General features: G+C 44.7%; 1 protein-coding gene across 1 annotated transcript in view; it reads right to left on the reverse strand.

The window, feature by feature from the left end:
- Positions 1-3,077: 3,077 nt before the first annotated feature.
- Positions 3,078-24,104, reverse strand: part of LOC310871218 (adenylate cyclase type 1-like) — a gene marked incomplete at both ends in the record, with an annotated part of 55,379 nt that continues 34,352 nt past the window's right edge. Inside the window, 13 exons of the mRNA XM_083782708.1 lie at positions 3,078-3,521; positions 8,435-8,559; positions 8,722-8,836; positions 9,114-9,212; positions 9,876-10,022; positions 10,656-10,790; positions 11,821-11,947; positions 13,733-14,001; positions 15,785-15,874; positions 16,329-16,413; positions 16,977-17,074; positions 17,600-17,809; positions 21,604-21,759. Coding sequence (XP_083638834.1) covers positions 3,078-3,521; positions 8,435-8,559; positions 8,722-8,836; positions 9,114-9,212; positions 9,876-10,022; positions 10,656-10,790; positions 11,821-11,947; positions 13,733-14,001; positions 15,785-15,874; positions 16,329-16,413; positions 16,977-17,074; positions 17,600-17,809; positions 21,604-21,759 — 2,100 coding nt within the window. The remainder of the gene's footprint in view (positions 3,522-8,434; positions 8,560-8,721; positions 8,837-9,113; positions 9,213-9,875; positions 10,023-10,655; positions 10,791-11,820; positions 11,948-13,732; positions 14,002-15,784; positions 15,875-16,328; positions 16,414-16,976; positions 17,075-17,599; positions 17,810-21,603; positions 21,760-24,104) is intronic.

A 24,104-nucleotide genomic window follows, 5' to 3' on the forward strand; every position in this document is an offset into this window, starting at 1 on the left:
CACCATGTGATGGTGCATGGGTACTGTGTGTACTCCTGTGCGATTACATCTACAGTATATGAAATGATGTGATTGTTTCATCAGGTTTGGCATTAAGACATGCAAATCCCTTGACTCCTTCAAAACCGCTCTCAAAGGGCACCTACGGGCATCTGCAATTCGAAACTGGCCCCCGTAAAATCTGAATCCCCCATCCACCCCTTTTTCCCCTCACTGTATATGGGTTTTTCTTTCCTTTTTACCTCCTCTATGATGATTTCCTGTTTTTGGCTCTATAGAAGTGTATATTTGTACATCTCTAAATGTGATGATGATATGATGAATTGAACATGGTGGACCCTATTTGTAAACAAGCTTTATGGTGTCGTCCACAGTTAACAGTTTAGTATTGACTTGAGTTGTGCTTGACATGTACTGTAATTCTCCAATCTGTTAATAAATACTTCAATCAATCAATCAATCAATCAATCAATCAATCAATCAATCAGAAGGCATTGCTCTGCAGGTCAACACACCTTTCCCTGTACCCAGTACCCACTCTTGACCCCATGACCTCCTCAAAGCCATGGTCACTACTTCCGTGTGTACACTCCATGCGGGCCACACACACATAGTCCAACGTCATCCTCAAACAGGGCAAGGTAACATCAGCAAACATTGATCATGATTCTTGGCTACAATTTATTTTCCAACCCAAAAGAGAAATTTGATGTCTCCCATGGGGACCCAAACTAGTGAAAATAGCCTATCTACAAGCTCACAACGCGATGCGGTGCACTGCATTGTGGGCTATTATCACTACGACTTCTTAAACTTCATGAAATTACTGAAGAAATCATTGAATTCATGCTTTTTTTTGGGGGGGGGGGGGGGGGGGGGGTTATGTTTTGAAATAATAATTCAGAAGAAAATGTGGGTTACAAAAAAATAGAAGGACAAGGACCCATAAAAATGTCTCCGCGACCCCCAAATGGGTCCTGAGTCCGTCCCAGTGTTTGTGAACCAGTGCCCTATACAGTATCAGTAAAAAAAAAACATTTGTCTTCAGCTGTACCTTGACATTTTATAGCAACCTTTGTTAACATAATTATGTTTGAGTTCAGTCTCTCACACTTTAGTGATCATATCAAACGACGTGCACAGCACCACCGTGGGATATGTGAAGAGTAGAGCTGAAAAGCAGCGGTTGGGATGTTTTATTATTATATTTATTTCAACAGAAAAGCTGAAGACTTGATTAAACTCACTAGTACAATGCGGGGGTGTAGATCAGTGGTTTTCAACCCTTTTCGACACGGGCCCATTATTGTATTCGACATTTTGAGCCACGGACCAAATTTTGATGAGATTAAGCCTCTAAGACCCAAAATGTAGAATATTTTTGTTGTCATTGTTGGATATGATTTTGTCCACACTTCCATGCTGTGTTGATGTTAGCATTAGGAGCGATAACAGGCAAATGATCGAAATAACAATGCTACATCCACTAAATGTGTAGACTTCTTGTAAATTAACTGACCCGTAAGGGTTCATTTGGTTTCATTGTACGCTCTCAAGAGTTAAATATCTATAAGGGTCCATTTGGTTACCAACTCCCCATCACTTAGCTGGGGACCACCTGGAACCCCCTCAAGGAACACTGGTGGTCCCCAGACCACTGGTTGAAAACCCCTGGTGTAGACATTGAACTCAAGATTTGTTACTTTGGTTTTCTCTCAACACGGGCAATGCTCCTATATATGGCTGACTGTCAACAGTGTTGCCATGTCCGCTTATTCTCAGCGACTACTTGTAAATATTGGTAGTTGCGGGTTGAGTTTTTCTTTTTTTTGGGGGGGGGGGGGGGGGGTTTCTAAAGTGTAGTGGCTTGTTTCCTAATGTTGTTTATAAACCAGTGGTTTTCAAATATTTTCATTTTCATGACCCCCAGATTAATATGTATTTGTCCACGTACCTCCCCATACAAGATTTGTATTGCTAAAATGTTTCAAAAATATAAAAGTTTTTGCATTGTTTCTACAAGATTTATTTATTTTTGAAAATGGCAGATCTACAAGCTCAAAACTTGTCACATCGTGTTGCCTCGTGAGCTTGTAGATTGTCTGTTTTCAAATACTGTAGCTGTGTAGCCTAGTCACTTCTTTTAGGCATGTACTCATAGATCTGGTTACTTAATTCTCTCGCAAGATCTGGCAACACTGGCTGTCAAGTGTACTGTAAACTCTAAAAACGTATGCACTACTGAATACTGTACGTGTCCAAAAAAGCATTTTGCTGCCGGATAATTCTTTGAGTATAAAAAGTATTTTGTGCTATTTCGTTACAATTCCAAGATTACCATGCATACACACACACACAGAAGTACACACATGCATGCTTACATAGACAAAAAGAAAGGTGTGTGATTAGTTTTTTTTTCTTAGTTTTTCTTTTTTTTTCCTTACACTGTTAATGATCCTTGGCATAATCAGAGAGGACATACAGAACAAAAACTGTAGCATGACCACCAGCGTTATTGTGAACATAAAGCCTGATTTATACTTGGTTGCACCCTGGTGTAACGCACCAAACATAGCACGTCTTTCTACACGTGAGTTTGTAGATCAGCTATTTTCACAATGCAACTATGTATAAGTCAGGCATTACTGAGTGTGTGTGTGTGTGTGTGTGTGTGTGTGTGTGTGTGTGTGTCTGCTCGCACATCCCCTCTACTCGGAATGTGTACGTACAGGAACAAGACCTTGAACAACCCAGATGGTTGATCCGATAGCCTGTCCCCTTCGTCCCAATGACATTCTGTGGTTGTGCCTCTAAAAAACGTGTGCATGTGGTTGAAGTTCCTTAATGGTCATAACACCAAAATCGTCGTCCCACCATCCATGACTCATGAGGTTCCATGTCCTGGAATGGGTTGTGCCTGGCGAGGTGCCAGCACTCACTGACCGCCAGACATGTGTCTGGATGTCCTGCATGATTCCGTGGCCTCCAGCACAGCAGGGTCACTTTGCTTTCTTTCGTTTCCTCTCACCAAAATCCAAGTTTGTAGTCGTGTTTTCCTCCCGGTGGGGGCGGTTCCCTTACACCGCTGCGCCTGAGGTGGTCGCCACGACGTCCGCGAGCTCCACCTCGCTCTCCGACTCTGCCAGCTCCTCCCGCGCCGCCTTGCCCCAGGCGGGCACGTAGGACGAGGGCAGGCGAGTGGCTTGGTGGCCGCTGCTGCTGTTGGCAGTGGCCGTCTGGAGGGGGGTGCCGCCTGCGATGCTGGCGTGAGCAGCAGTCCCCAGGCTAGCCGGGGACGAGTTGCAGTCCAAGGTCTGGAGGACGCTGGCCTTGCCACAGGAGTGGATCCTCCGTGCCAGGCTGACAGAGCGCATGACGGACGACGTGGTCGCCGTGCCCACGCCCTGGACCTTCCCTTCCAGGAAGTAGGTGAGCATCTCGCCCTTCCCCTTCACGCTGACTTTACCTCGACACACCAGGTCATAGTTGTTGTCCAGCAGCCGGTACACCTCCTCCGTCACCTGAGAGGATACAAACACAAACACCTTTTTTTACACAATATTTTGGGGGCATTTATGAAATGGCGTGACTCGCGGTCAATGGCATGATGGACGGGGCATGGCGAAAGACGGTTGGTCTGGACTAGGGGTGGGTTCAATTAATCGATATGGCAATAATCGCATCGGATTCCCTGTCCATAATCAATATCGTATTGTACCATAAAAAAAGATTACACCCGTGTGAACTGAGTGGTGCGACTCCCCCCCCCTCCACCTCTCTCTCTCATTAGCAGGCGACATTGCACTCTGTTTCTGGCGCCCCCTACTGGTACCCTATAGTCATATACTCGTGCTCATGGCCACATAGTCACATAGGCGCATAGGCACGGACATTGCTGGTTGTAGGAGTGGTTTCACCACTCAAAAAAAGAAAAAACATCAGAATCGGTGCCATGTCATTATTCCGACCTCTCAATATTCCGACCTCCCAAAATTCTGAACTAACACGATCCCAAACCCTAACCTCACAGGAAGCCACAGGTGCTTTTTAACCCGCAGCTGACAATATATTTGTCAAAACATCTTAAAGGGACACTTTCCTGGGGGTCTTTATGTGTGTAATATGTGGTTTTAGATATTTTTGATTTTAGCAGTGAGCACAGTGTCTCTGATGTCATGGACACTGGGCTCACTTACTTCCTGGACTACATGTTGTCTCAGTAAGACAGCCCTCACCCTATTCACAAGGAGGAGAAGTGCACCAAAGCATTATGGGAATTGTAGTCCAGGAAGTAAGTGAGCCCAGTGTCGATGACATCAGAGACACTGGGCTCACTGCTAAAATCTAAAATATCTAAAACCACAAATTACACACATAAAGACCCCCAGGAAAGTGTTCTAAATCGTCTAAACGTCATTAACATATATTCTTTTGCAAAAAAGGTGAAGTGTCCCTTTAAATTGGTGGTCAAGGACTACTGTACATATTGAGGTTGTTGGCAATACCCAGCTCTAGTCTGGACGTTTCCGGGCAGAGATTAGAACCTCCTGCGAAATCATGAACTGTGTTGATTAGGCAAAATATAATTGTCAATATTGTTGGTGGATTTAATTATGACCAATCAAATGATCATCTTCCATTACTAGTGTACTCAGCATACTGTAAGTGTGTCATGGAAGAAGCAATCTGGGAACCCATCGGCAAAAAACGGCGCCCTCTGCTGTTTGATAAGAAACATCATTTCTTCCACAATCAAATCGATGTCCTTGTGCAGGAGATGCAGAGTCGTCAATACATACAAAGAGACACCGCAACCATTACCCTCGGGAGAAAATGGTTAATATCTCAGTCTGACACACTGTTCCTAGGAGAAGCGTTTCAGACGGACGGACATCTGCTCAGGGTCTGTGTGGACACATAGCGGACCCTGGGCAGATGTCTGCCTAGGAGGTCCAGTATGCAAACAGTATTGTGTCTGTGCTCTCTCTGTGCGTACCTGTCCATGTGAACTGTCCATGAGGAATGTTGTCTATAAAACAGGGCTGGTACACTCGGAGTATGCTCCCAGGACACTGAACTATGAGAGGCTAAATTCACAGACAGTCTGCTGGACTCTCCATCTGTGTACTAGATGTGTCTGACCCCTCCATTGTAAACACTGCATAAGCACCTTGACCCTTTGAGAGCGGGAAAGCATCTGTGTGTCATTTTAGATTTGAGCGATTATATACTTTTTTTTTAAAGATATTTTTGGGGGCTTTTTTCTGCCTTTATTTGATAGTTTTACAGTAAGCTGACAGGAAATAGGGGGAGTAAGACGGGGAGTGACGTGCAGGAAAGGTCGTCGGGAGCAGCCTAGGACCGCTAGGCCAGCCCGGGCCGATCTTTGCGATATTTTAACCACTATAAGCATCATGTCATACTTTGGCTATTCAACAATAGCAGATACACAAGCTCATATGAGCTTGTGGATCTGCTATTTAGTTGTTTTTTTGTATCTTGAACATTGGCGCAAATCCTTGAATATATATATTTTTTGAGCAAACATTTCTTTTTTTTTCTGCCTTTATTGATAGGTTGAAAGTAGACTGACAGGAAATGGGGAGAGAGATGGGGGGGAAGACACGCGGCAAATCTTTGCTTCTTGGTGTTCCTGGAATAAAATATGTTCAGATGGGGGTTGGCGGCCAAATACATACAATTTTGGGGGTCCTTGACATGAAAAGGTTTGGTGCACCACTTATATGTTTTTCAGAAAACTGTTTTAGAGAACATTTGTAGAATCGGCCTCATCAGGTCTTAATGGGTTAAAAAAGCGGATCAATGATGTCTGGCATTGAGCAGGTAATGTGTGATAATCTATCTAGCTGACCAATCGTTAAGATTTGTATGAAGGAGAAACCAATATTATGCCTGCAGTTTTGTTGGATGCAAACATTTCACTATTGCCACGTGTCGGTTATAGAATGCATGCAAAACATGCCAACATATGTTTTCCAGCTTGAGGTATTATTCATACCAAAGTGAAACGGACAAGCATAACATGTATAAACTGGCCTGTGTGATTTTGGAGACGACTTCTATCTGGGTCTCGCCTCCGGCAAATAAAATGTGCCGAAAATAGCAATGGACGAGCGGGTGGACGGCGCAAGTCGTGGTCCCTCTTTAACCCCAAATTGCAGTGAGCTGCAAACAACACAACCCCGGGCCCTACTAACTGCACCTCTCCTCCCAAACAACACAACCCCGGGCCCCTACTAACTGCACCTCTCCTCCCAAACAACACAACCCCGGGCCCCTACTAACTGCCCCTCTCCTCCCAAACAACACAACCCCGGCCCCTACTAACTGCCCCTCTCCTCCCAAACAACACAACCCCGGGCCCCTACTAACTGCCCCTCTCCTCCCAAACAACACAACCCCGGGCCCTACTAACTGCACCTCTCCTCCCAAACAACACAACCCCAGGCCCCTACTAACTGCCCCTCTCCTCCCAAACAACACAACCCCGGGCCCTACTAACTGCCCCTCTCCTCCCAAACAACACAACCCCGGGCCCTACTAACTGCACCTCTCCTCCCAAACAACACAACCCCGGGCCCTACTAACTGCACCTCTCCTCCCAAACAACACAACCCCGGGCCCTACTAACTGCCCCTCTCCTCCCAAACAACACAACCCCGGGCCCCTACTAACTGCCCCTCTCCTCCCACACCAACACAACCCCGGGCCCCTACTAACTGCCCCTCTCCTCCCAAACAACACAACCCCGGGCCCTACTAACTGCACCTCTCCTCCCAAACAACACAACCCCGGGCCCCTACTAACTGCCCCTCTCCTCCCAAACAACACAACCCCAGGCCCCTACTAACTGCCCCTCTCCTCCCAAACAACACAACCCCGGGCCCCTACTAACTGCACCTCTCCTCCCAAACAACACAACCCCGGGCCCCTACTAACTGCCCCTCTCCTCCCAAACAACACAACCCCAGGCCCCTACTAACTGCACCTCTCCTCCCAAACAACACAACCCCGGGCCCTACTAACTGCCCCTCTCCTCCCAAACAACACAACCCCGGGCCCTACTAACTGCACCTCTCCTCCCAAACAACACAACCCCGGGCCCTACTAACTGCACCTCTCCTCCCAAACAACACAACCCCGGGCCCTACTAACTGCACCTCTCCTCCCAAACAACACAACCCCGGGCCCCTACTAACTGCACCTCTCCTCCCAAACAACACAACCCCAGGCCCCTACTAACTGCCCCTCTCCTCCCAAACAACACAACCCCAGGCCCTACTAACTAGAGTTCACCTCTCCTCCCACACCAGCACACGGCGAGGCCCCAAAATACCAAACGCATTCAGGCAGGGAAAAACCTTCGCCTCTGGAAATTGTCAATGCACCCATTCGCTGCATGCACGCCTCACGCCAATCTACCTATCCCAAAATAGGACCCTCTCATATAGTTACAATAACACCAAATAGAATGCAATACTCGTCGTGGTATACAGCAAGGCATCTATAATGCTCATGACCATAGAATGGGCCATGGTGCTAGAAAAATAAACAGCATATCATTTAAAAGAAGGAAGTTCTGCACAGTTGCAGTGTTATAATGTACAATTTACTTGGCCCATTACTTCATTGCAAGTTTCCACTTCAAAAGACTGTCATTGGGGCAAAAGCTTTATTAAAAAACAAAAACAAATCACACCCGCGTGAAGTGAGGGGCGCTCTGAGTCTTTTCATGATTCTGAATCCATTCCAAGCATTAGTTTTGCACAAAAAACGGCCATAGCCACTTGCCCAAATGTGCTAAAACCTCATCACATCAATGACGGCTATGGCCGTTTTAAAGCCCAAGGAGTGGTTTGACACGTCACATGCTACTAAAATCAGAATTAATTTGAGGTAATTTTGCCTTATTGTGCCTTAACAGGTTTTTGATGGTGGCCATATGGATTTGGGGCTCTCATGAACTTTCCCCGCATTTTTGCGAGGTACATGGGGGCTCAATTTGTTTTTTTTTACTTCATAGATGATAAATCCACTGGGAAACGGACCTTTGCTCTCCGCGGTCACGGAAGTATAAGATACAATTCATACAACCCCACTAATATACACGCTGTACAGCTGCTTTTATTTTATTATTTTTTTTAATCTTGAAAGTGTTGAATAATTTTGAATTCTAAAAAGGTTTGAGCACTACTGATTTAGAAGGTATTTGTAGAATCGATAGGCCTCAGGTCTTAATCGGTTAAGGCGCCAGAGACTATACCGATTACCGAGACTCCATTCGTCAACTTCACAACTTGAAGGTTATTGTCACATCAAAAGTGGCAAGTGAGTGGGTGAAAAATGAAAATCTTTTTTTTGTGTTTCCTTTGCACAATGTTTGTCAGCTCCAAGGCGGCTTTGCCATCCATACCTGTATCTTTCCAGGGTTTCCAGTGCTGTCCATCCTGCTGGCCACATTGACCGTGTTGCCCCAGATGTCATACTGTGGTCTTCTGGCACCGATCACCCCCGCCACCACGGGGCCAACGTTGATCCCTGCAGCGCAGCCACAGAGCCATTTAAACACTCAGAGTTACAGACCTGTTATTCAGGGCTATCTATTTGTGTTTCTGGTAATATTATTATTTTGTATGTCCATAATAATATGTCATCTCTATTTACTCAGAATTGATCAATAAGTTAATAAGACATACATACCCACTCTCAAGACAAATTCATTGTATGACTGGTAGTTGATTTCATCCAGGACATCAAACATCTCAATGGCGTAGTCTGCTATTGTGCTCAGATGGTCATAAGTAGATTTTTTGTCCTTAAGGGCAGGGAATTATATCAACAGAGTATGTGTTAAATATTGATGTACGTATGACTTGTCTAAAATACATTAACGACACAGCATGCGCGCGCGCACACACACACACACACACACACACACACACACACACACACACACACACACACACACACACACACACACACACACACACACACACACACACACACACACACACACACACACACACACACACACACACACACACACACACACACACACACACACACACACACACATCACCCTCTCTCTCTACCTTGGTACCAAGGGTGGGGACGAGACCCACTGCTGCCATGTATGTGCTGCCAATGGTCTTGATTTTCTCTATGTCTTTGTAGGCCTTTTTATCCATGAGCTGCAAAGAACACAGAAGCATTGGATGAACTTGATGAACAATAGTTATAATAATAGTATTTTTTTATTTCAGACCCGTGGGTCCATAAAAGACAGAATACAATATATAAAACAAAACAAAACCGATCACTCAAGAGCAAAATATTCAGGGCAAATTCATTATAAAAAAAGTATAGAGGCCTTTTCGGTAGGTCTGGTTAGAGCCACATGAAGCCAACACATAAAATTGTATATCAAGTGTCTTAAAAGTGCATAGTAATAATTTGTGTGTGTGCGCGCGTGCGTGTGCGTGCGTCTACATGACTGATAGTGTACAAATGGAACCAAATGGACCCTTACAGGTCCTTGGGATGAATAACAAGAAATGACTCAAGTCATTATATCAGCTTGTTTATTGTACCTTAGTGAGGCTTTCTGTAGTCGTGTTTGCAGTCTCTAGTCATGGTACGGCGGGGGAGAGGAGAGCGGGCTATAGTGTCCTATTGGCCGTATACGTATAGGGCTAGTCTCCCATTGGCTTAGAGGCCAGCCAATCACGAAAATATCGCCACTACATCGTTACTAGACCACATGACTAGACTAGACAGTCCGATCATTGATCAGCTCTGTAAGCTGATAAAAAGTTTTGAGATCCGTCGCTTTGAAGTAAACAAGTAACACTCACCTCATCAAAGTCGGCGATGATCTCGTTCAGGAGTCTCAGACACTCCACTCCCATGTTGTTGCCATCCAGCTCAATGTAGAAATCATTGAAGTTTGGTATGGAGGCAAACAAGACACCAACTTGTGCGTAGGACTGATAGTATAGATCCTGATGTTGGGAGGGAAAAAAAGGTTATCTGATCAATGAATTGTTATGTGACTGTATTTAAGGAACATAAAAGCATAAGACTACTGTATATTAGGGCAGTGGTTCTCAACCTGTGGGTCGGGACACCCCCAGATGACAATTTAATGACTTTCAAGACCTTTTCAATGCCTCAAAAACTTACATACTTTACTGCATCAAAAAAGTAATCAACAAACTATACTATAAAAACTGGTCAAACAATGACCAAATTGTCCAATAATATAAGGAAGGGGCAATATACGAGAGCTTGTATAGATATGCTATTTTCACAATATTTATCAGCTGAACCGATCGATTCAAACTAAATGTAAAGCCTCAACTCCTATATTCCAAGTGCTTATCGATGTGGGTTCAAATATTATTATTACTTGGGGCCGGGGATTGGGGAATATAAATAATGACATCTACTATTTAGAATGTCTGTTTTATAATGTCACCTACTGTTGTTGTCCAGGTGGATGTCCGTATCCCTGTCAGTCTGTCTGTCTGTCTGTCTGTCTGTCTGTCTGTCTGTCTGTCTGTCTGTCTGTCTGTCTGTCTGTCTGTCTGTCTGTCTGTCTGTTGTCTGTGTGTGTGTGTCTCAGTGCGTCATACATGGGGACATGTCCTCACCATGTTCCTGGGGTTGGACATGAGGAAGTGTTGAGCCACGTGCGCTGGCAGGAGGTTGAAGAGAATCCTCCGATTGTCCAGTTTCACCTTCTCCATGCCATCCCGCTCCTCTTCCGCCTACACACACACACACACACACACACACACACACACACACACACACACACACACACACACACACACACACACGCACACGCACACGCACACGCACACGCACACGCACACACGCACACAGAGAGAGAGAGAAAATAATCTAGGCAGATCTACATTTTGTCCACATGGGGTCAGTCAAGCACCTGGCCATGGACAGACAGTAGGTAGTGCTGCAAGATTCTTGCTCAAATGTGAATCTCGTTTTTTTTTCTCCACAATAATTGAGATCACGATTCTCTTTTTCCCATGAAAATATGTATTGTCTTTAGTCTGTAGTTTGCTGAACATTACTACATTAGAAATGTGGCAAAGTTGACAAACTGCTGTGGCTTTAGGCGGACAACATCAAAGAGTACTTGACTTAAACCTCTCTTAAAGTCTCTCTCTTGTAGCATAAGAGTATTAAACTAAAATGAATTGGACAGCCAACTAGTGCTGCACAATTCTTGCTCAAATTTAGAAATTAGATCACATACTGTAGGTGAATCTAGATCTCCATCTTTTTTGGATTAATTGTGCAGCGCTAGCCGGTGGTTTCATCATGAAGCACTACTAGACCTGAGACACCAGATGCTGCATTCAAGATGTCAGCCATTCTCCACCTGATGTGGGCGACTGGCAGCGCATGATCATTTAAATTAACATGAATTAAAACAAAAATAATTTGTAAAAGACAAAATATATCATGGTTCTTTACAACTTTGAAAGATTAGTTTTCATTCTGATACCAATAAATTACTGGAACTTAATGTTAGTTCCATTGATCCTTGGCAGAAAAGAAAACCCACCCATCTGACCACCAGCTTACAGTATTTGTCCATGTGGCAGTCCATAAATATAAACATTCCAACTCATAATAACCCAATAATCCGCTCATCGTAGCGGTCATTGCACAACGTAACATAGCTTATGTTAGTTAACCCATTAAGACCTGAGGTCCCCCCTCCCCCCACCCCAAACACACACACACACACACACACACACACTTTCTGACCTGCACAGCCCATAGGAAGTCCAAACGGAGCTTGAGGTCCAGCTGCCTGGAGTGGAGGGCCAGGGCACTGGAGAACAGCAGCAGAGAGAGGATGGGCTCGTAGCCTCGGATGTGGAAGGACCCCCCACTGTGGATGAGACCAACACACACACACACACACACACACACACACGTCAGCACCTCACATCACTGGACCAGACCACACAGACAACCAAACGGGGGGGGGGGGGGGGGTGAAGGACGATGGACCCCCCATGGAGCAAAGAAACAAGTGTGGCGTGAAACAAAAACGTCACGGTAATGCAGGAGTACGGGTAGCGCCGTGCCGTGACAATAATTGAATTGGTTCCGTTCCAAGAAACCAAAATAATAAAATAATATTACGATTATGTCACTAATACGGGTGGGGGATTTTTTCCTTATTTTCTTTTTGCATTGAATGTGAGGGCTAAATCTGGTAAAAAAACGGTTTGACCCATAAGCAACATCTAACCCACGACTGGCATTCATATTAAAAACAAGTAAAATAATAAGTTATTTTACCTAAACGCACTCGAAGGCAATCTATTTCTGGGAGGAATATTTGCGATCTGACTAACACGGTGAAGCCCATATAGTTAGTATACCGGCGTAAAGCCCACACAGGCTTGTGATTCGGAGCTAATGAGAACGTGCAATGCTTCAAAGAGCGGAACATGGAAGAGTGTGTGGGCAGAGGACAAGCAAAGACTCCTCTGTGCATGTGTCTCATGTAAAGGCCCTTGTTATGTGACTGCTGTTTATTTGTTCCATCTCCAGATCAAACAAAGAGCTAACCACATGCACACTTCAAGTAATTGAGTGACAGGCAACCATGCTATAAGTAGATTTTAGTTCTATCTATCTATCTATCTATCTATCTATCTATCTATCTATCTATCTATCTATCTATCTATCTATCTATCTATCTATCTATCTTTCTATCTACTGTATCTAAAATAGTCTAGTATTTAGTCAACTAAAAACTAAACTAACATTTCAGAAAATTCAGATGACTAAAATATGACTAATAGGAATTTCATTCAAAAGACTAATGACTAAAACTAAATCAAAATTTGCAGTAAAAAAAATCAACACTGGGCCCGGACCGCACCTAGGCTGCAACGCGTGTCGCGGGGTCGAATCCACCCGTTTCGAATGCTATCAACGCATTGAACGGGACAAATTCATGTTTAATCAGAGCATTGAATGCTCTCAGTAGCTACTACTACTGACCTACCAAGACAGTTTGGCAGCGAATACGCACGTTGTTGTCAACTGACTTTTTGTGTTAGGGTTAAAACTGTCGGACAGCATGCATCGTCGCTGTCAAAACAGTAACCGTGATCAACGCACAGAATGCAGCCTACTGAATTTCCCCCTAAACATCACAATATAACATTTCATGCTGGTGACGGTTGCGGTAGGTCAGTAGAGCATTCAATGCTCTGATTAAACCTGATTTCCTGCCTTTCAATGCATCGAATCCCGATCCCGATGACCTTTGCTGCGTGTCACCATAGATCTATATAAAAAAAATAGATGCCTCATTGGCCGCTGCAGTTCGTTGGAGGAGCCATGTGTGTGTTGAAGGCGGGGCGGAACAATTCACACTGGGGGAGGAATGGACGCTACGTCACGCTGCCACTCAAGTGACTGCTGGCCAATCACAGCGCATCTTTTCCGGGACTTATCAGACCCGAACATGCACTCTCCGACGCACACTCTTCGCAAGGAATCTCGGGGAAAATGTTGCCCTCCCTTGAGCACATACGCTCCAGAGCCAGAAGGGGCGTCCGTCTACCATCATACATGTCTATGTGTGTCACACCCCGTCTCTCTCTCTCTCTCTCTCTCCCCCCATTATTTCCCATGATCACTAGTGGTCTCTCACCCCGCGGCAGTCTTGCGAAAGCTGCTGAGCTCCAGCACGGTGATGTAGAGCACGGCCAGCAGGAGCATCAGCGCCACCTTTGGCAGCCAGGAGACGCGCAGGAACAGCGCCAGCGTGAGCGTGCCCACCACGCAGGACAGGAAGGCGTAGCGGGCGCCGTCGCACGGCAGCTCGGCCATGGTGCGGTTGACCCCGCCCCCCGCCACGTCCAGGATGACTATGGTGGACTTGTTGGCAGTGCCCGCCCACAGCCAGGGCATGCAGCCCACCTGTAGGGGGCAGCACAGAGCACAGAGGAGGACAGCTTTAGGCAAGGCCTTGACTTTAATATGCTTATGTTGTTGTTAGTTGTTTTTTTTGTCTGCTGTTATTATGGTTATTGACCTTCTTAAGACATTAAAGGACGACTTCACCACTTTTCAACCTATCTTCATATACGGTAATATTACCGTATATTGAAGATAGGTTGAAAAGTGGTGAAGTCGTCCTTTTAGACCTGAGGCCGATTCTACAAAATGTCTTCCAAAAAACGTATGTTGGTACATCAGTGGTTCTCAAACATTATATGTCAAGGATTCCCAAATATTTGGCTGCGGCGGACCCCCATCCCCAAAATATTTTGTTCCAGGGACAGACCCACAAAAATATCTTATTAAATATGCATTAAAAGATTTTGAATAGCTAAAATCAAAAATGACACAGACACGGTTGTATGTGGTTAAAGACAAAATGCTGCTGTCCCTCAGACTGTTGGCCCTTTTAGAGTCTACACTGCTAGCTTACCATACCTTACCTTATAGGAAGGCCTTCTGGCCGGAGCATTCTCACATTCTAACACAGCCTGAAAACCCCACTCTGGCAGCTGACTTGGTAGCCCGCCTCGTCAGTTACCTCCTGGGTTAGAATCACGCTGCCACCACTATTTTTCCAACAACCACGACTAGTTTGTTTGGCCGATAAACTATAGTTTTAGACCGCGACGGAGGGGCGCCATCTCTAGCTAACTTGAGCCACGAGAGACACCACCTCTCTTTGGCGAGTTGTCGTGTCGAACGTGGTGAAGTTTGGTAGAGCCGACTCAGCCCTGTTCGAGTTGCAACCCGATCGGCACAGAATAGTACATTATTATCCTTCCAAGGCAATGCCTTGGAGCAACATTTCCCAACACGGAGCAAAGCCGGGCAGTGCTGACACATGAATAGAGGCACAGAAGGGGGGGTCGCCAATTGTGTGTGATTCTGGGGAGGAAAAGTAAGGTCACGTCTAGACTAAAAGTGTAGATTGTCTCCAATCTACACAGTAAAATCCTGAATTTAACTCACAGACCTGCAAAAGAGTCCATTTGGTTCCTACTTCCTAACTATCAATCCTTTAGCCTGGGGATCCTCCGAACCCACAACAACCCATTACAGTAATGAGACAGCTTATGCAGCCATACTGTACAGTATGTCCTAAAAGTTGTTTCCTAACCACTAATCAGTAAGCTTCCTTGCAAATGAGACGGAGCCCTTAATGAAATTACCTGGTAGACTAGTGTTTACAGTGAAAACCTAATGATGGCACATCGCTGGATACATTTGGTCCAGGCCGAACCACATGCTCATCGCCAGACGCCAAAATTGGACTCTTTCAAGTCTGCACTGAAGAGACACTTGTTCCCTCAGGCTTTTTGGCAAAAAGTTTGTTCATTTTTCTAATTGTAAGACATCCTTGGGTTTTTCAAAAAGCGCTGTACAAATGAAGTTATTATCAGTATAATTATTATTAATAATGCTGCATTCAGTGCACCCGCTGGCCAAGTGGTCCAGGCACATGCCACATATAGGTTTTGGCCTGACAGCGTGTCACGTGTTCGAGTCCCGTTCATGACGACCTTTGCTGCGTGTCTCTCCCCTTCTCTCTCTCCCTCTTTCCTGTCTCTCTTATTGATACTATCAATAAAGGCAGAAAAGCCAAAAACTAAAATCTTTAAATAATGCTGCATTGTAGTTTGCAAAGTATCATGCAGCATGATAAAGTTGAGCTTTTATTGGTCTTTGTGAGTGTACTTACCACACAGGCCTGGGCCACGGCGTAGATTAAGAGCACTATGAGTAATGACAGAACAGTACGGATCTGAATGGTCAGGCACCCTGGAAAACACTGAGAGAGAGAGAGAGAGAGAGAGAGAGAGAGAGAGAGAGAGAGAAAGAGAGAGAGAGAGATAGGCAGGTCCTGAGGTGAGTAGAAATAAGTGCGGAGGAGGCAAGCTTACCAAGCAGAATGTAAATCTGTAAAAGGCACAAAACTTAATAACTGACGTGGTCAGGAACCCATGAGGACGTTAGCCTCAGCAAAGCTGAAAATAATGGATCTTTATCATCTATATTTGAAGTTTAAATGCATAACAAGTGAGAAAGAGCGCGGATTACAGGCCCCGTAAATATACATTCTAGTAGTTTTCGCTCTCTCAGCAGAAACCATACTCGGTATACATTATACACTGTCATAGCAAGAGCTAAAGTGAACTTGCCAGCTCTGGTTCAACAATATCTATAGCATAAGTTATTGATTGAGTATGTGCAAACACTAACCAAAGAATTGAGAAGGTATTTACCTGTATTCTAGTGATATGGAGGTACATAATACAAGCTACAAGGAAACACACACAGAAGACCAGGAGGATCAGCACCACTTTACCCCTGAGAGACAAACAGAAACAAGGAGGAAAATGAGGATTAGCAGGTGACAGTGACAAGTAAGTGGTTCTTACACATTTAAGGACCCCCAAAGTCATGGGCATGGGAAGTGGGGTGCTGAGGGTACTTCAACACCCCCTGGTGTTGGGGGGGAGAAAAACGTATTTTTTGTTTGTAAAGAAAATGGCTGTCTGTTGCTTAGGTAGTAGGAACCTTTGTAACAGGTACTGCGTGACACAGGAACCTGTTAATGGTTGCACCTTGAGCTGGAGAGGGAGTTGCAAACTAATTTAATAAACTATTGCCCGGTTGGATTAATTCATGGGGAAAGGGAGGGACTTTCTCCCAAATACAGGTAAGACATACATTATTGTTTATTACTGGTGCTGCTTCTGCCGCCGTGCAGATATGGGGTGTTAAAATTAAAAGGTGTGGTTGTCGCATGTCATTTGCTGTCTAGCCTCTGTGATATGCATAATACACAGGCTCTTTCATTTCCAATACAAGTAAGTAAGTGAAACTGTAAAATCCAAGAAGCAGAGAGAGAGAGAGAGAGAGAGACATACTGTGGTATGAGGAGAAGGTAGACAAGGCCAAACAAGGCAGCTAGGATCAGAGAAAGGACCACCGCACTGGTGAAGTTCTCATCGGGAACCTGGTGATACTATATGGAAAGAAGGAGAGATGACGCGTGGGTGGAAGAAGAAAGAAACCACCCCCAGATCCAGTCACACACATTTGACACTTCAAACTTATTTCTTTTAACTAGATCGGTGCCCGTCGGGCACTGGCCTACTTGGAACGACGTTGGAAATGCATGTCCCACTCAGTTATTCATGTATATGCCCCTTTTATGCCCATATATGGAGTTCTTTGTCAGGCATGCCCAAATATGGAGTCTATGCAGATGTCAGAAAAAAATTGTGATGTCAGAACAGGCCAGCTCCATATATGGACCCTGGGCAGGGGCCCTGTCCAGAGCCCGGGCAGAGAGGCCTTTTGTGGCGGTTCTGGACAACTGTGGGTCCGACCGACTCAACACCACTCCCTGTGGGGGTGTGGAATGTGTGTGTCGAATTTGAAGTCGGTGGGGCGAACGGTTCTCGTGTTACGTGGATTACAGCCGTACACAGACATGGTGCATTTATAGATAGATAGATAGATCATTGTGTGCTGCAGTCGTCCTCACCCTCTGCTCGCGCTCAGGGCACTTGTACATGAGCGTGACGAAGTTGAGGTCGGCCGTGTCGGACTCCGTCTGCCGGGCCTCGATCAGCCGGCCGATGTAGCGGTTGACCCGCGTCCTGGGGCTGCTCGGGACGGCCTGGTTGCCCTGGTGCTGCGGGTGGTTGTGGCGGGTGTTCCTCAGCTTCTCCGGAGCGATGCGCATGGCCCTCCGCTGAGCGGTTAGGTGGTGGTGGTGGGGGGGATTGTGATAAATAGTGAGTCTGTTTGTCGAACTGTACCGTCAGGGGCCGGCCGTGAACGTGCACCCTGCATCGTTCACTGAGTAAGTATAGAGCGATGAGTGTAATCACATTAACGGTGAGAGTTGAGTTGAGGCAACAAACAATGGCAGCTGATTATACATTCAAATCGTGACATATAAGCCCCCACACTTAGCTTCATTACTGAAGGCACCCCACTGTGTCTTCTAAGTGCGTTTCGGGAAGGCAGTGGAGCATGGCCGATGAGGCGGAGTCGACACCTACTGTATAGTGTGTGTGTGTGTGTGTGTGTGTGTGTGTGTGTGCGCGCCTTTGTGTGCACACACACACGTAGGCCTAGGTGCACCTCAGAGCTATAGAGTAAGACAGAGCTAAGACAACTCCGTTCACTTCATGGGGCAATGGCGGCTCTTCTACATATAGACTATTCTATTGGTGAATATGACAAACAATGATACATGAACCAGCGTGACCGGGCTGTTTTCTGCCCCTTCAATGTCGTTACTCTGTCATACTCTATGGCTCTGGTGCACATACGAGTGAACGAGCAGAATGAAGGTGATGAGACAGCTCAGAGACCATCGGTGTCACAGCTGGGGTGGGGTTGCTGGCCAGGGGTGTGCGGGGTGGGGGGGCGGGTGGTTGAGCGAGCAGATATGGATGGATGAGCATGAGTAAGCATGATAGAACATCAACAAGTATATACCTTGACCCAACCAAAGTTCTGCTTTTTGTTCATTCCTTTTCTTTCTTTCTTTCTTTCTTCCCCCACTGAATATTTTAGAAAACTCTTGAAAGTGAGTTAGAAGGCATTGTAGAATTGGCATCAGGCGTCTTCATGGGTTAATTGTTCTTTTCATCATCTTTTGGCCTGAGGAGGACGTCTCTATAGTTCACATGTGGTTGACAGCGTGTCAGTGTGAACGTCACCTCAGACAGCGTGACAAACTGACAATGTGACATTACCTTTCTGTGGAAGGTGTTGTTCCAATCCTCTTTGTCTATTTTCTACCTTTCTGTTTTTATGCCATGCTGCCTATACAAGTTCCCACTGGGATTAGTTAGATACAAGCCCATCTCATGAGATAAATAAAACTACTTCCAGTAGTATTATATGGATGGGAGATATAATATGATAGATACAAGCTGTTTAACTATAGTGAGCGCTCTTTTGAGATGCATACATTAACACCCACAGGTACAAACACAGCGCACACACACTCACAGACGCACGCACGTTACTAACACGCACGCACCCACGCTCGCAAGCACACACACAGTACACATTGATCACACAGCACATACACCTGGTGTCCTGGTCAGCTGGATTAAAACTAGAATTGTACAGCTGCCAATCCACAGGATTGCTTTTCTTTCCGCTGACACAAAGTCAAATAAGCGCGTTGACTGTTTGACAGATTATCAACATCACTGAGGTGAGGAACTATAGAACATCAATCTGTATGAGGTGAGGAACTATAGAACATCAATCCGTATGGGACAACAACACACTGAACTATAGAACATCAATCTGTAACTATGGGACAACAACAACACACTGAAGGGTTTATACACCAGTGGGTTTCAACCCTTTTCATGTCGAGGCCCATTATTTATTTGGAATTTGAGCCACGGACCACCATTCGATGAGATTTAGCCTCTCAGACCCAAAACTAAAGAATATTTTGTTGTTGTTGGATACAATTCAATGCTGTATTGATGTGGTACCATACGTTGAGACAAGAAGCAAACGATGAAAATAACAATTCTTCTACATTCTATAATTGTGTAGACTCACTAGGCTGACTTCTTGTAAATTAAGTAATGCAGATGTTTAACAATAATTTAACTCTTGAGAGCGTGAAATGAAATGGACCCGTAAGGGTCCGTTTGGTTCATTTTACATTCTCAAGATTTAAAGATCTATGAGGGTCCATTTGGTTAAGTTACCAACTCTCCATCACATCACATACTAAAGGAGTCATTTATTTCATCACACAGCTGTGTGCAACTGAACAAGGCATATGGTAGTAATTGGTCTAATTTATTCCCGAAACACTCCCATGACTAAAGGGGCTTAAGTTTGGCCACCAGGGGCATTCTTTTCTCTGGGCTGAAAACACCAAGGCACTCGCCTGAAAATGCTTCCAACCGCCCCTGTTGAAAGTATTCCAGCTCTGCATGGGCAAGCGGATTAAAACGCCACACAAGGGGCAAAATAAACGTTCCACGCCTCGTCAAACTGCTGTTCAAACACTGTGGCGCTCCCATTGAAAACAATTATTCAGAAACGACCCCTTTGTGCCTATACTGTAAAGCACCACGCTTTGCACCCTGGCCAGATAATGTGCCTTTTAACCTGCATAATTGTAGGTGTTGAACTCCCAACACATTTATGTCCTATGTTTTATGCGCTACCGTTTAAATAGGGCCTTATAGTGTCCGATTATGCAGTAGCATCACCTTCCAGTCCAATCTTTAGCCACGCCGGCTGGACAAGACCTACGCTGTAAAGTGTATCATTTTTCTGGGTGGAAGTTACAGTATTTTTGCAGAAGTACCTCTCAAGGAAATGACGTTGACGCTGTACAAATCAGTTTAGATTATCCGTGAATGAAACGTGATTTGTCGAATAAAATATCATATCCGGGGGAAATACATCTGACGGATGTTACGGCAGACACTTCCGCTGATACACTCTCTGCCTTACATAGGCACAATGTGTGCAGTTTGTGAACAAAGTCTAATCACAACACAGTTTTCAGTGAAAAACCAGCAGGAAAAATTCAGATGGCATTGTCTCTGTGGTGAAAAAAAACTGTCTGCTTGTGTGAGTCTATAATTGGCCAAATGGAAATAACAGTCTTTATAAATACTTCACCTGATAAGTATAAAACTGCGTCACAAGGAAAATGTTGGTGTATCTGGTGTAAGAAATTAGCTGAAAATATTTTAGCAACTTTGATTTAGCCTTCACACTCTTTGTGAGTTTTATGACTTTCACTTAACGATGCATTTGTTGTGAAACTTGCCATGAGCCATTCATTCATTCATTTATGGCTGGGGACGGGCGGGGTAGTTCTGTTTTGTGATATCATGCACCTAGTGGTGGTGGCATGCACGCTCACACACACACACACACACACACACACACACACACACACACACACACACACACACACACACACACACACACACACACACACACACACACGCAGACATACAGTTGAGTACATACATACTGTACACACACACTATACAGACAAACCCCGTTCCAAGGCTTGACCTTTGGTCACACCAAAAGTGTAGACAAAGTACAAATTAACCTAACAATTAGCCAAACACATTACATCCTACTGTATAAGGGCAGTATAGCCAACTGAACTGAAGAGGACTTAGTTAAATGACATACATGAAGTCTACACACTTGTTTTTCTCTGTCTGTTTGAGTCACATTACAGACAAACAGTGGTGGAAAGTAACTAAGTTAATTTACTTAAGTACTTTACTTAAGTACAATTTTGAGTATTGAGTATTTTGATACTAATATGTGTACTTTTACTCAAGTACATTTTTAATTCCAGACTTTTACCTGTAACAGAGCATTTCTACATTGCAGTATTGATACTTTTTAGTTTTTACTTAAGTAAAATAATGTGTGAGTACATTTTCCACCACTGCAGACAAACACAACAGAGACACTCACAACACATGGACTGGCATGCACGTATGCGCATGCACGTACCTTGTCTCCATCCTCACAGTTCATGACATTGGAGAAAGGGATCTCTGCCTTGAACATCTTCCTGCAGTGCATGAGCTGCACCAGTAAGTAGCACACGGTTTTGAACTTCATCTTTTTGGCAGGCTTTATATCCGAGAGAATCAATCCTGGGAATATCTATCAAACAGACAAGCAATGAGAACAGGGGTTTTAGACTGAATGGATCTCAACAACACAGCTGTAGGAGTATTAGTATTATTGGCTTTGCATGCTTCAGTGCAGGCGACGGATAAAACTCGACTTACACTGAAAAGAAATGGAAAGAATTATGACAATTCAAAGTATTCGCCCCTTTGTTTACTAATGAGTATGCTAAAAGAGAATTGTTAAATCCTGTGGAGCCATTGTCCACAATTCAATAAAGTATTAAGTAATGTGTGTGCATGGGGGTAATATAGCTCAATCATGGCATATTGTAGACAACAATATATTGACTGTCAGGCTGAATGACATTAAGCAAGTAGTTGAAATAAAACAATCTCTAAAGATATTCGTTTTAGCACTCTCCACTCTGCTACCCTCAAAAAGTATATTTAGCATATGTTTGATCGATTGATTGATTGATTGATTGATTTTGATTGAATTTTGAAGCATGTGTTAGCAAAGGAGGCAATGCGAATATATTTTTCATTAATTTCTCCATATCTTAGTTATTGTGCTGAAGTGTAGGGGAATACGTACATGATTAGCATAAAACCATTATACTACATTAGAGAGCAGTACGAATCATGCACAACGTCCATTATAGAGAACACACATTTATAAAATCGAGAGTATTGAAATCGAACATATCGTGAAGATACAAACTTTATGAATTATGTTTAGGGCAAAAAGCAAAACATTGCCAGTTCATTTACAACAGCTATTCGAACCCAGTTCAGAAAGTGGGGATAGTAGGAGGAAATTTGACTTTACACATAAGTTTGCACGGCCCACTCAAAGACTGACAGGAATCCGAATATGGTATTCTCTAGATGACGACTAAAAGGGTTGTACAAATATTTGTCAATTTAAAATTCTTTATAAAAAGACGACAAATAGGATAGAATAGGATAGGATATAACGCTGGAGCTATCATTTCAATGACAAGTGTCATTGCTTAATTAACTTAACTAGCTTGTTTTGTTTAGTTTTTTGAGTGGTGCAACCACTCCCTTACGGAGTTATGTGTGTGGGTGGCTGGCTGGCTGGGTGGGTATGAGCACGAAAACAGCATGGTTGTTTTTCACCACCTGTGCGCAACCTAACACACACACACACACACACACACACAAACACACACTCACATATTAACTGTATATATGATGATTTCGGGTGTGCCAGTACAGTAGGCCTACAGTGACAGTACAGTGCCATCCTAACTATGGCAGCAGTTAGGTGTCTTGATAAGGGACCCTGGACCACTGACCTGATTCCAGACAGCCCCTACCCACTCGGCAGTTATTTTATGTGGGCGTACAACAACCATGGATTGCCTTTAGCAATTAATTAATAATTAAAGCCACCACACAGCTGAGCGGGTGCCCCATCTCTCTTTGAGCGATGTCTTTGATGAAGACATCGGCTCCATTAAGAGGATTAGCCAACTCTTCCGGCATATCAAAGGCTCAAATGAGGACACAAAACCTATATGATTATATTGCATGACGTGAAATCTGCCACAGTGTGTTAGAGTTATACATTTGACAAGAGGAGGAGGAGATGTAGCTTAAATCCAGATCCGGAGAGGAGAGGAGAGGAGAGGAGAGGAGAGGAGAGGAGAGGAGAGGAGAGGAGAGGAGAGGAGAGGAGAGGAGAGGAGAGGAGAGGAGAGGAGAGGAGAGGAGAGGAGAGGAGAGGAGAGGAGAGGAGAGGAGAGGAGAGGAGAGGAGAGGAGAGGAGAGGACTGATAGTGAGAGAACACTGAAATCCCCTCTCCAGCTGCTCCTGGCACATCTGGTGGAGATAGCCTGTAATGAAAGACAGAAGACTGGGAGGCCCTATATTTATGAAAGTGTGTGTGTGTGTGTGTGTGTGTGTGTGTGTGTGTGTGTGTGTGTGTGTGTGTGTGTGTGTGTGTGTGTGTGTGTGTGTGTGTGTGTCTGTGTGTGTGTGTGTGTGTGTGTGTGCGCGCGTGCGTACTGTACGCAAATGCGCACGTACACAAATACAACTGTGTGTCCAAGCCAGTATCTGTATGCTCGCAACCCCGTGCAGATCTAAGCTGATGGATGCCTTGAGCCGTTTATTACCCCCCCCCCCCCTACCCCCCCACCCCAGTCCAGTACATCACATCACAGGCTGCAAGGGAGCTCATCTGAACAGCAAGCAAATGAGAGAGAGAGAGAGAGAGACCTTGACTGTGTGACATTAGGGGCCTCAGCCCCTTAACTTTCACCACACAGCGTTTCTATTCTAAGGTCAGCCAGATCCGGCATTACAATAGGACAACAATAGGCACAAGGTCAACACTGTTCAGCGGG

This window comes from Protomyctophum parallelum (genome assembly GCF_964188405.1).
Source record: "Protomyctophum parallelum genome assembly, chromosome: 14".
Lineage (NCBI taxonomy): Eukaryota > Metazoa > Chordata > Actinopteri > Myctophiformes > Myctophidae > Protomyctophum > Protomyctophum parallelum.